We start from the raw sequence: 11,703 nt of genomic DNA on the forward strand, positions 1-11,703 counted from the left end.
TTAAAAAGATACATATGGTAAGCTCGAAGGTGGCATTGTTGCCAAATGATTTTGAAATCAACATTCTGGCTATATAATTCTTGTAATACCTCAAAACCAATAACCTTCATTTGCAAAGTTAAAATTTACCAAGTTCCTTCGACTTGGAGCATTAGCAACTTGATTTGAATCCCAAACTTATGTTTTACACTAAAATTGAAGAAGATAAATGCTATGGTGTGCCTTCCTTCTAATTTGTTATGATTATGAAGTACTTCAAGGCTTTATGATGTGTAAAAAATACAAATTTATTAGCTAATAGATAATGATTCCAATGTTAAAGAGATCTTAATATAACATGGAATTCTTTGTCATATGTTGAGTATGACCTTCTAGTTTCATTGAGTATCACTAAAGAAAGCGATCAGATGTCATTGTTGACTAAGTACCGCCCCAATACCAATTATGGAGGCATCACACTCAACTTCAAACACATGATTGAAGTAGGGTATTGCCAAGAATGGAGCTAAAGTAATTAACTACATACTTCAAAAATTGGCTTGGGCTTCTTGTTTCTTGAGGGAACTTTTCTTTCATTGGTGTCGGGATAATATGGCTCTCAACTTTAGTAAAGGAATAGGTGTTTGCAAACCCATCATGATTTGTTCAACGATCATATTGCCACGGACATCCCAATAATATATTGCAAGCGTCTATAAGAATCGCATCACCAGACACCTCGTGAAACTTTTGTCCAATAGAAAACTAAACTAAGTATTGTTTGGTGACTTTAATCTCATCACCCTTCCGGAGCCAGTGAGTTGGTTAGGCTGAGGACGTGGCTTTGTTAGTAATCCAAATTTATCCACCATTATAGTGGAAACTATATTTTCACATCTCCCCCCATCAATAATAAGGTTGCAAACTCTGCTATTAATCATGTACTAAGTCCTGAAAATGTTGTGACAATGGCACAATTTGTCAGAGCCTTCTTTAGTGTTCAATAGTCGTTTAAGAACTAATTATTCTCCTTCGTCAGCTTGACGGATTTGTTCATGATTGAGAAGGTTGTCATTGCTCTCATATTGAACATCTTCATCAGGATTCGTCTCTTCAACAAAAAAAAAACTACTTGGCGAATCGGGGAATTGGCAGTGATAAGGCCAAATCCATAACACTTAAAACATCTTTGAGCAGACGAATTTGTTGTCATTCCCAGGGATCAACGATTCAACTTTCCCACCCCCCCCCCCCCACCCCCCCGCCCCCCCCAACCACCTCCCCCCCCCCAGTTGAATTATCCTCGTTTTCCCCCCACGCTTGGTTTTGAGGTGGTAGCCTTATTTGGGAATGAAATGACCCCAATTAATGCTCAATCCGGCATGTTTCAACCCGCATGTTGTTGTTTTTCAACCTTTATCACCAAATTGATGATATCTCAAAGAGTCTAGAAAAATTGTAATTTAACAATATTAACACTAGTTGATCTCAACACCAAAAAGTCGAGCAACTGTATGTTCTTCCAGTTTAGTGAAATAACATTTAAGCCCAAATTGCTCAAATTCAGCCGCAAATTCTTTCACTGGTATTCCATATTGCTGCAGATTATGAAATCTAATAAAAACATCCTGTCTATAATTCTAAGGTAATAAAATTCATTACATATCTTTCTTCATTTTGGCCCAAGAAGTGAACTTACTTTCCCTCTCTTTGTCGAGTCCTCTTCAAATTTTCCCAGAAAAGCGCTGCGTTCTTCTTTAACTCGATCGCCACTAGTTTGACAGCATGTTCTTGTCGCACCTCCTTGAATTCAAGAATTCATTCAACGATATGTATCCAATTGGTGAATTCATCTGGATCAAATCTGCTCTCAAAGTCAAGAATATTGATTGATTCCAAAATTGGCAGGTTTTCATCAATTTCCATGCCTTAATCTTCAAAGAGGTTTCATCCACGCTAAATGTTTCTTGGCATAATGGGTTCTCTTCTTCCTTTCCAATCAACTTATTTTCGGACTCATGTTGACGTTTTCCAGGATCCAATTATTCAAGGACCGCCAATCTCTCTTGCAAGCGATTAATTTCTCGTTGCTATTCTTCAACGACTAATTCTTGGGCTGGACATACGTTGTTTCTTCTTGTCGGCATCCTGATTGTTCTCCTGTCTGCTGTTTCGATAGGACTTCCGAGAGGGAAGAGCAAGAGCGTAGGCTCAGATACCAACTAGAACCGAAACACAACAAGAAAAAAGTAAGAAACAGAAGAGTGCCGATCGGAATAAATCTGGAACCAAAATTCAGAAAACTCTTTTCGGGAAAACAGGAAACCAAACAACAACACAACTTTATGAAGACAAACAGCCAGCCAGAATCACTAGTATAGAGGAGAAAATCAACACAAGAGTTTTCAAAAGGAAGAACAAACAGAGATGGCTGATCATTGCCTGGATGCCACTCTAAGATACAAAAATCTGCAGTCCCGCATGAGAAAACGAGCAGGGTAAATATAAGACTCAAAAACAGCTCTCCCTAAACACAAGAGCGCTTATATCTGCCTACCCACCCCAAACCCCTAAACAAAAATAAGACAGAAAATAAGAAAAGAGAATAATTACAAATATGACAAGGCCTTCCCAAACAGAATAAAAATATCAACTCCAAAATCAACGGCCTATTGAAACTCTTCTTTTCTTTCCAAACAGAAAATAAGAAAAGAGAACTATCCATTATTGTTCAAAATGATACCAGAATTCATAACAAAATCTGTGTCAACTAGCCCATCATCTGCCTGCACTCCAAATAAATTTTGTTGTGGGGGAAAATACTGTTTCTATTCCAAACACTTTATTGAAGGCATTATTGAGAAAAAAAATGAAAAAAATGCTATGATAAAATAAATAAATGCATTTCAAATACACATAGGAGACTGACAATGAACCTAAAAGAAAGAACAAATTAAGTTACAAATAGGTTAGTAAATTGAAATACAAGGTTGATGGCTCTATTGAAAAATAAAAGGCAAAAAATTCTTACTAGGTGTTACATCTAAACATTTGGAGCTATCTATCAAAAAACTTTTTATACACAGCCCTATAGTAAAAATAAACACTGAAAATTTTGTTCTCTCTTACGGCACACTTTAATTTGCTACAACAATAGTTTTCTGTTTTTTAGCCCTAAGAAATATGACTTCAATTTAACAAGCTTTTAAAACAAGACATAAGGTCCTATGCAGCAATATTTACCAGCAAGATCCTGCCATCATGCACAACTAGAATAGTTCAATGTGATGACTCCTTATATGAAGGCCTAAATCTCCATAAGCATTCCTCAAGTGTTTAAAAGGACGGGAACAATAAAAAAATTAAGTAAAAAGCAGATCATCCTCTTTACATAACCTCGCAGATAAAGGAAAAATAACAATCAGTATAAAATATTGAGATCATCCGCTTTACATAAACACTTAGACAAACGGAAAGTAACAACCAATATAATATATTTTAAAGATGCCTTCGTTGGTGAAAATGATAAAGAAAAACAAAATCATAAAAACTGTTTAATCAATGAATTTAAGATGAAAAATTGTGGAAATTTGAAGTATTTTATAGAATTCAAATCTTATGCTCACATAAAAAATATATAACAGACATGATGAAGGAAACTAGAAATGCTAGTTTGCGGATTTGTTGCTAAATCTATTTAGCCAAATCAAAAATTCAGAAGTAAACAAAGAACTGACAATTTAAAGGAAAATGTATCAAATATTATTTGAAAAACTCATCTATCTTGCCCATATCAAAAAGTTAATGCATGATAAATAAGCATGATTTGTCAATGCAAACATGATTTAAGGGAAACACCCCTATAAGCTGCCAATCATGAAAATTAATCCGGGAAGAAAAATTTTATTTAAGAAACTAATATAAACACACATTAGGACACAAATGCAAATTATGCAGACTTGAAAGTGGATAGACAAATAAAAAGTATCGATAGCACGTTTTTTTAAAGAAGTTGGTAACATTGATCAAAATGGGGTGGATGTATCCAATATTGAATCAAAATTCAAAGTAATGATGCAAGGAATTTGCAAACAATTATAGCTGAAAATTATCCTTTATGAACAAAATTAAGTGGGAAGGTCTTATAAAATTACATTGGCAGTAAGTTGGCAATAAACATCCAAGAAAGCTAGAATAAGGTTTGTTCTGCATGCCGTATGCATCATCAAAAATCCAACTAGTAGATGTCTTTTGTCAATGAATTTAATAGTGCAATGTTTTATGATAATATTTTGAAGTTGGAAATAGAAGACATCTATTACCCAACTAGAGAGGAAATGTTGGAAATCTTATCTGCCTCAAAACAGAAGTCCAGGAGATCCCCACATAGCATCTGCTCGCATTGAAGGATTCCACAAATCTCAATTGAAAAGCCAAGGATGATTTGGTGTGAATAAAATACCATAACAGGGAATCATGTCAAATTCAATTCTATATAGTACATTATGAAAAGTTATAGAGTTTAAAAATACTCTTCCTGTTTTGGAGTAGGCTAGCTTCCTTTTTGCAGAATAGTTTATACATATTAGCATTTATCTTTCACCCAGAATCAATAAGAAAAGAATAACTTTTCCTTACCTTCCTTGCTCTACAGTAAAGTGAAAGTTGAAACCAAAAAAGCAGAGGTGGAAAACTAAGATCAAGCAGAAAATTCACAAGCGTAAAAGGACAACAAAGCAACCAACATATTCAATAAGATGAACTCACCACCAAGTTCGGAAAAGAGTTTAGGTAATCTACAGATGCCAAGTCATTAATCTCATTAGAACCTGAAATATTATTTTTAAGCAGTTTAGAGAAGAATTAATGCCGCATTTTTATAACCAATTACAGGCCGAGAAGAAATTCCTAAGAAAATTGCAATAACAACTGCCACTGAATTACCCAAAAGAAGACATTCCAGTTTTTCAAATGGTGCATAGCATCCATCTTGCAAACCAGATAAAGAGCGACAAGTGGGGTAGAATATCTGACTCAATTTGTTCTTGTTCAGATGAAGCTGTTCCAAGCTGAAAAGATAAAAATGCATAAACAGTTCACCAAAATTGCAGATAAACTCCAAGGAATTCTTTTGTCAAATAATTTAAGAAAAAAAATTAAAGTCTCTTACACCTAGAAAAGTATCAATCCTCATACCTTCTTAACTTGGAAAGCTTCAAAACTTCCTGCCATGAACTAATACAATTGTTTTCAAGATTTAAGAGGCGTAATGACTTAAACCCAGTGACATTAGTAATGTCTGGTTCAGAGGGTAAAAGCTGTAAAGAAAAAACTCACCTTGTTAGGCCAGCAAAAGTTTCGTGACTTGTGATAAATACAAATTAAACACTGGGTAGGCTGCTATGTGTGTGGCCGTAAGACAACATAAATTCTTAATAAATTAGAAAATTACAAGTTAAAGGTGATTTCGCATCTGTAACATATTAATTCTGCATAGAGCAAGAAATGAACTTTTCACCCATAATCATATAATTAATGTGTCTTTGGTGAGTGATTGAAATTCAAGCAAAATGCACATCCCGGATTTATGGATTTCTCAACTTGAAAAGTACATAATGATATAACACACACAACATAAACATAAAAAAGAAACAAATCGCTTTTACATCTACACATGTGAAAGAATTTTTCTTTTGCAAATAGCTAGGCCGGAAGAAGAGGTAAATATTCAACATCAGATTGAAAAAGATTTTACTAGTAATACACCAGTATCACAGAATTCTTGTGCTGACCAGTGTTATCTTATTTCCCATGAGGTGGAGCTCTTCAACAGCATGAAGATACAGCCCGAGCATTTCAACCTGCTTCCAGTCATAGTTATAAACGCATGCAATATGTAGTAAAAAAGACAAGATGCAAATTTATTAAGTATCACCTGTTTCCAAGTAATGCCACAGTTATTGAGTACCAAAACGCGAATATTTGTGAGTGAAGGAAGTTCCGGTACATCAATTTCCATGAGATTATTAGTTAAATTGAGAATTTCTAGTGACGGTAAAGCTTCACAAATAGAATTAATATCCTGCATGAATACAAAATATCCTTGAAATGTCAAAGATGAAGACAGACCGCACTAACTACAAGTTGCCAAAAATTACACTCGGTCTTAAAAATGACTAAACAAAAAAAAATGGATGGGGTGGAAATTCCACTAATTTTTATGATTAATCAAGTTTCGTTTAAAGAACCCACCATCATCTGCATGCCTCGGGATTAAGAAAACTAAAGGCACATCCACAACATGAATTTTCATAATGCATGGTATGGGAAGAGGTTTTACACACCCTATCATGAAAAAGCTTAAGATTAAGCTCTATTCTCATTATCATTAAGCATTTCTATATGCGGAAATCCAATTTATGGAGTATTCACAGATATGACAAAATGCATGTTATATGCAGAAATAAAAAACAAAGCAAAAACATAATAATAAATAAAATATACAAAAATTCATAAATTTTCATTGTTTTATTCTTAAAGAGATTTTTTGTCTTTTTTAAAAACAGAAGACAAAAAAGATTCCTAGTAGTGCAATCAAATAAACGAGTATACAGTTATTTGCTTTGAGAAAGGGGTCTATGTGCGTATGAACATTTTTTATGGTTGATATGTTATTAGAGGAGAAAATAACGTTATGTTTAATTTAAAAATATTTTCTTTTTCAAAATTTTGAACATAGATAGTTGGTACTTCATTCAGATTAAAATGTTTAAATTATTTGTTGGATCCACCTCCAACTAGCATAAGAGATGGTAATACAACATATTAAACGATATCTGTTCCATTGCCCTATGGGGTGGTCAAAGCTAATGGAGATATCGCATGCAAATATTTGCATAATATCGAAGGTTGCTGTAAATTATCATATTAAAAATTTTAACATTATTGCTTGAATTATAAATTTAAGAACTTATAATAATATCATATTTATTTTTTTATCATGTAATGAAAGTGTGCTTAAGTTTATCATGTCAATCACGGGTAATCAAATGTGCACGGCCAGTACTATATTAATTTCAGATTTTTAAAGGATAGAGGATGTGCTTTCATAAATATTAAATGCATGAGAATTGTTTCAAGATGGATTAAATGCATAGTAGGATTAATTTAAGACAAATCCAACATGTATTAATTTGATAATTGGTTAAAATTAATTAAAAATGCATTTTCAAGACTTTACAAGCCTGCCACATAAAGGAGTGGAAGTGTATCTTCAAGAGGCTCAATGAATGGACATAAAGGAAGAATTCAAATTCAAAATTCCCTTATAAAAGAATTTAATGATATATTTTTAATGCATTATTTTGGCTATAAATATGTGAACTTCTTTGCTCAAGTAATTAGAGTGGTGTTCGGAAATGTATGGTGTCATCTATGGTTGCTTCAATAGGAGCATGGTGATTCCTCTACCATGGAGGCCGTTCTTTATTAAATAATGTTTGTAATTTTATCTTAAATACGAATGGAACATTTTAGTTCCTTTTATTTTCATTTTTAAGATTTATTCCCCACTCTCCACTATATCTCCTCATGCTGGTGTGGAGTGTAGGTCACATAGCCAAGGACAAGCCTATAAAGTTGATAGAGAGTAGATTTTATTAGACTTGCTAAGAAGAGATGTTAAGACGTTAGCAACTCAATGCTTAGAATGCAAAAAATCAAAAACCACTGAACAAATAACAGAAAAATACATAGCCATACCAGTTCCATACAGGCTTGGAAAGATTTGGCATAAGATTTAGATCTCGGGTTGCCCAAGATAGCTAGAGATTATGATAGTATACTGGTTGTGATTGACAGAGTTTCAAAAAATGTCCCATTTCAAACCTTGCAACAAAACAAGTGATGCATCCCATGTAGCAAAACTATTCTTTAAAGAAGTTGATAAACTGCATAGCATGCCCTACACTATGGTGTCCGATCTTAATGTTAGATTATTACCGTATTTTAAGAACACCTTGTGAAAATTACTCCGCATACTTAAATTTTCGCCCGGATTTCACCCTCAAACTAATGGGTAAACAGAGACTTTGAATAGGATTAAAGTCGATCTAAGGTTAACCGAAGATGGGCAAAATATAGGTATGTACGCCACTCTACCAATTCCACAAACATTCCCTCACCCCCTTCAAACACATTTATCATCACAACCATCCTCAACCCTTTTGTTGATCTTTAGGCACCATCTAAAAATCATAAATCAATGTTATAAAGTTTATAATTTTCAAACCACACCAATACACTAAATTTTAAATTGGTATTGAACTTGTAAACATTTGTTAATTCATATGATAAAAAAACTTGTTAGACATTTTAATTCGCAGGTTCATTTGTTAAATCATTTTCATTAGCAAGTTTGTCCTCAAATTAGGCACATCATATTTCTTTTCAATTCTATATTAAGTTTTTAAATCATCTATTAATTAATCCATGTTTTATAATTATTACTGAATGTATATATTTATATAAAGTGTGAGTGATCTAATTCATAAAAGTGACCCTTCCATTCATGCATTGCGCATTGAAATAAAACAGAACCTTTGTGCATTGCAGTAAATTTTTCGAACACCTCAATAAAATTATATTCTCAAACTTATGAGGAAGTATATAAAATATGCTGTGGAAGTAAAGAAAATATGAGAATTTTTTGTAGGAATTAGATTAGGAACTTTCGCATCTTGTTCATCATCAAAGTATTTTTTTCTATTTTTTGGCTGTAATTCTCATGGATTTAAAAGTTCAATTTCAATCATTGTTATTTATAATAAAATCTACACTAGTAGAAAAACATTTCTTTCTACCAATTTCATATATGTATTTGACAATGAACTAAAGATATGCACATGTTAGTGATTAACACATGCAATGAGCACAAGGCAACAACTATTCTGTTTTTTATTTCATTACTGGTATAGGATTTGAATCAATAGATCCAGTACTAAGATATAACATGGAAAGTGCGGGCACTTATTACCCCCACCAAACTCGAGAGTAAATCCTAACAAATTGTAAATTGATGCAAACTACAAATACCTAGAAATAAACCAAGCATACGCACTATTCATTCAAGAAAAGAAGTTTGATCACACAAAATACTTTTTGTTTTCAGATTTTGAACATTGAAATTGATAAACTACAAACTCATTTGATAAGTATAATTGTCTAGTTAAGCCATACTTGCCACCTTGAAAGAAGATTGCCTCTCAAATCGAGCTCCTTTAGATCTGAAATTTAAAAAAAAAAAAAAAAATCAACATGGGACAACGCTTTCAAGATGAATGTGCACGTCAAAGCAAAGAGCATATGTTTGAAACATAAGGGAAGCCAAGCTTCTATGGTTAACATTTCAAAATAAAATTGTAAGACTAAAATCAAGGAACACATTAAATCTAAGCTTACTGAGCTTTTTTTCAAAAAAACTGAGAAATATGCAAAAATCACACAAAAATACATACCCAAACTGGAGCGTCTGCTGCCTCTTTACATTTTCATTGATCTTATATTACAAAGACCCCAGCACCTCTAGCCCACATATTCCTTTTGAACTATGTGGTGTCATCTTTTATGAATCTCTCTCTCTCTCTCTCTCTCTCTCTCTCTCTCTCTCTCTCTCTCTCTCTCTCTCTCTCTCTCTCTCTCCGACGCGGGAGCTCTGCTAGGGTTTGGAGCTAAAGACGATCGCGCGGCGATTCGGGGATGCTGACGGCGTGTTCTCCTTCTCGACGGCCTTTCTCTGGAAAGATCTTTCCTGCTTTATGGTTTTGGCTTCTCCCTCGCTCTCGGTTTATTCTCTCGACTTCTCTTTTTCTCTACGGTTATTATGGCAAAGACGTATGCATGTTGGGGCCACTGCGGGGGTTTCTTACTCTGGGTCTCCTCCGAAGTTTGTTTTTCCATCTTCTTTTCACGAATCACTTGTTCTCGGTGGGAAATAAAGTTTTATTAAATCTTAAGGACGTAAGGGGGGGAAGTGTGCGCTTTTTTCTCTCCGATTCTGAAAACTCTATTCTCACATCTGCTTGTCGTTTTCATCTTGTTGGTAAGTTCCTTTATGGGATTCCGAAATATGATTTTTCGATGAAGAACTTTGATCTTTTGAAATTATCGGAGGTTTGGAAGATTGGAGCTCTGGACAGCCGGCATATTCTGATTCAACTCTCTAACGATGATGATTATGCTAAGCTTTTTGCACGTAAAACTGTTCATTTTGGTGATGTTTGGATGAAGGTCCTTAAATGGACAACGGAGTTTGGTTTGACCCTAAGACCGAGCTTCTAAGACCGAGCTTCCTATTATTCTTGTCTGGCTTAGACTTCTAGGTCTAAAGATGCATTTGTTCAATCACGATCTATAGTTGTCATTAGTTGTCATATATGATAAACTTTTAATGCTTGATGCCCCTACCTTTAATTTAATAAGACCCTCAATGGCTAGAATTTTAATAGAGCGAGATGTTACCTTACCTCTGTTGACCTCATTTTTTAGGTCATTTCCTTTCCTTAAAACCTAGGTTCTAGCTTTAGGATTTCCTATTGACCATCTTAGAAAACTAGAATTGAGACTCACCCTTCTAGCCAATTCCTATTTTTCTTTTATGTCTAGCATCTTTAGCACAAGACCATCGTCTTATGAACGAACGGTTATGGGCTATTTTGCGAAGATTCAAGGGAAATGTTCCAAATAGGACTTCAAGCCTTAAGAAAACATCGTCACGGACTTTTTCGTCACGTACACACACAAAGTACACGAAGTTCACGAAATTGCGCGAAAAAAATTGCACGAAATCAAAATTGCACGAAATCGGACTTCAATTAAGCCCAAAGGACGGGTGAAAATGCGAACTTCTCCGGATGACTTCCGAAAACAAATTAGACTGCACCAACGCGTCCGGGATACCAATTTTGGTAGGAAATGACACCCATATTGTCATAATTTAGACACGAGAAAATTGGCACGCAAATCGATGAATTCGTCAAAACGACTTTCGGTGGCGAAACGAACCTCGCCAACGAGTCCGGAACTTCAAAATTACCTAAAAATGATATCAATTTTTTTTTGCTATGTTTTGATGCGTGGGTGAAACACAAATTAAAATTTTATTTTTCAAAATATTAAATATTTTCTTAAATCATATTCATATTAAACCTAAATCTTATTTAGGTTCTCACCCGCTCCCTTAACCAAACATTTTCGGCCCCGCATTCGACTCAATCCCGCGGCATTCATTTTCCTCTCCCTCGACCGAGACCTGCTCGGGTGTGTCGTGCCCTAGCTCCAGCGATTTCGTTTGGGCGTGGATCGATCGAGCGATGCTGCCGAGCCCGAGCTTCTTCTCTTTTCCTCTGTCATTCGTACTTGCGGCTCGTCTCTTCGATTTCTGCTCGACCGAACGGCTTCCCAATGGTGGAACTCCATCTGGTCGGCTCTTCCTCTGCCCTAGGCTGCATTTCCTCTTGCCTTAAATCTTTCTCCTCCTCTCCCCTCACACGATTTGCTTACCAGAGTGGCTGGTAGGTGGCTGTTCTTCTCCTCTAATGCTTATAAAACCCCATTTGGGGGAAAATCAAATGTTGGCCGAAATTTTGAGAGTGGGGAGGTGCTGCCAAAATCTTTTCTAACTTACATTTTCTTCTCATCTTCTGTGGCTTTGGGGGTGTTAAAAAA

General features: G+C 34.9%; 1 protein-coding gene across 1 annotated transcript in view; it reads right to left on the bottom strand.

The window, feature by feature from the left end:
• Positions 1-4,019: 4,019 nt before the first annotated feature.
• LOC110020666 (tubulin-folding cofactor E-like) overlaps positions 4,020-11,703 on the bottom strand; it is a 25,835-nt gene continuing 18,151 nt past the window's right edge. The window contains exons 4-10 of the mRNA XM_020718848.1: positions 9,217-9,263; positions 5,915-6,061; positions 5,772-5,840; positions 5,176-5,297; positions 4,924-5,048; positions 4,747-4,808; positions 4,020-4,627 (exon numbers count right to left, since the gene is read on the bottom strand). Of these exons, the coding sequence (XP_020574507.1) occupies positions 4,589-4,627; positions 4,747-4,808; positions 4,924-5,048; positions 5,176-5,297; positions 5,772-5,840; positions 5,915-6,061; positions 9,217-9,263 (611 nt within the window). The 3' untranslated portion in view covers positions 4,020-4,588. The remainder of the gene's footprint in view (positions 4,628-4,746; positions 4,809-4,923; positions 5,049-5,175; positions 5,298-5,771; positions 5,841-5,914; positions 6,062-9,216; positions 9,264-11,703) is intronic.

Source organism: Phalaenopsis equestris, unplaced genomic scaffold, assembly GCF_001263595.1.
Source record: "Phalaenopsis equestris unplaced genomic scaffold, ASM126359v1 Scaffold000002, whole genome shotgun sequence".
NCBI lineage: Eukaryota > Viridiplantae > Streptophyta > Magnoliopsida > Asparagales > Orchidaceae > Phalaenopsis > Phalaenopsis equestris.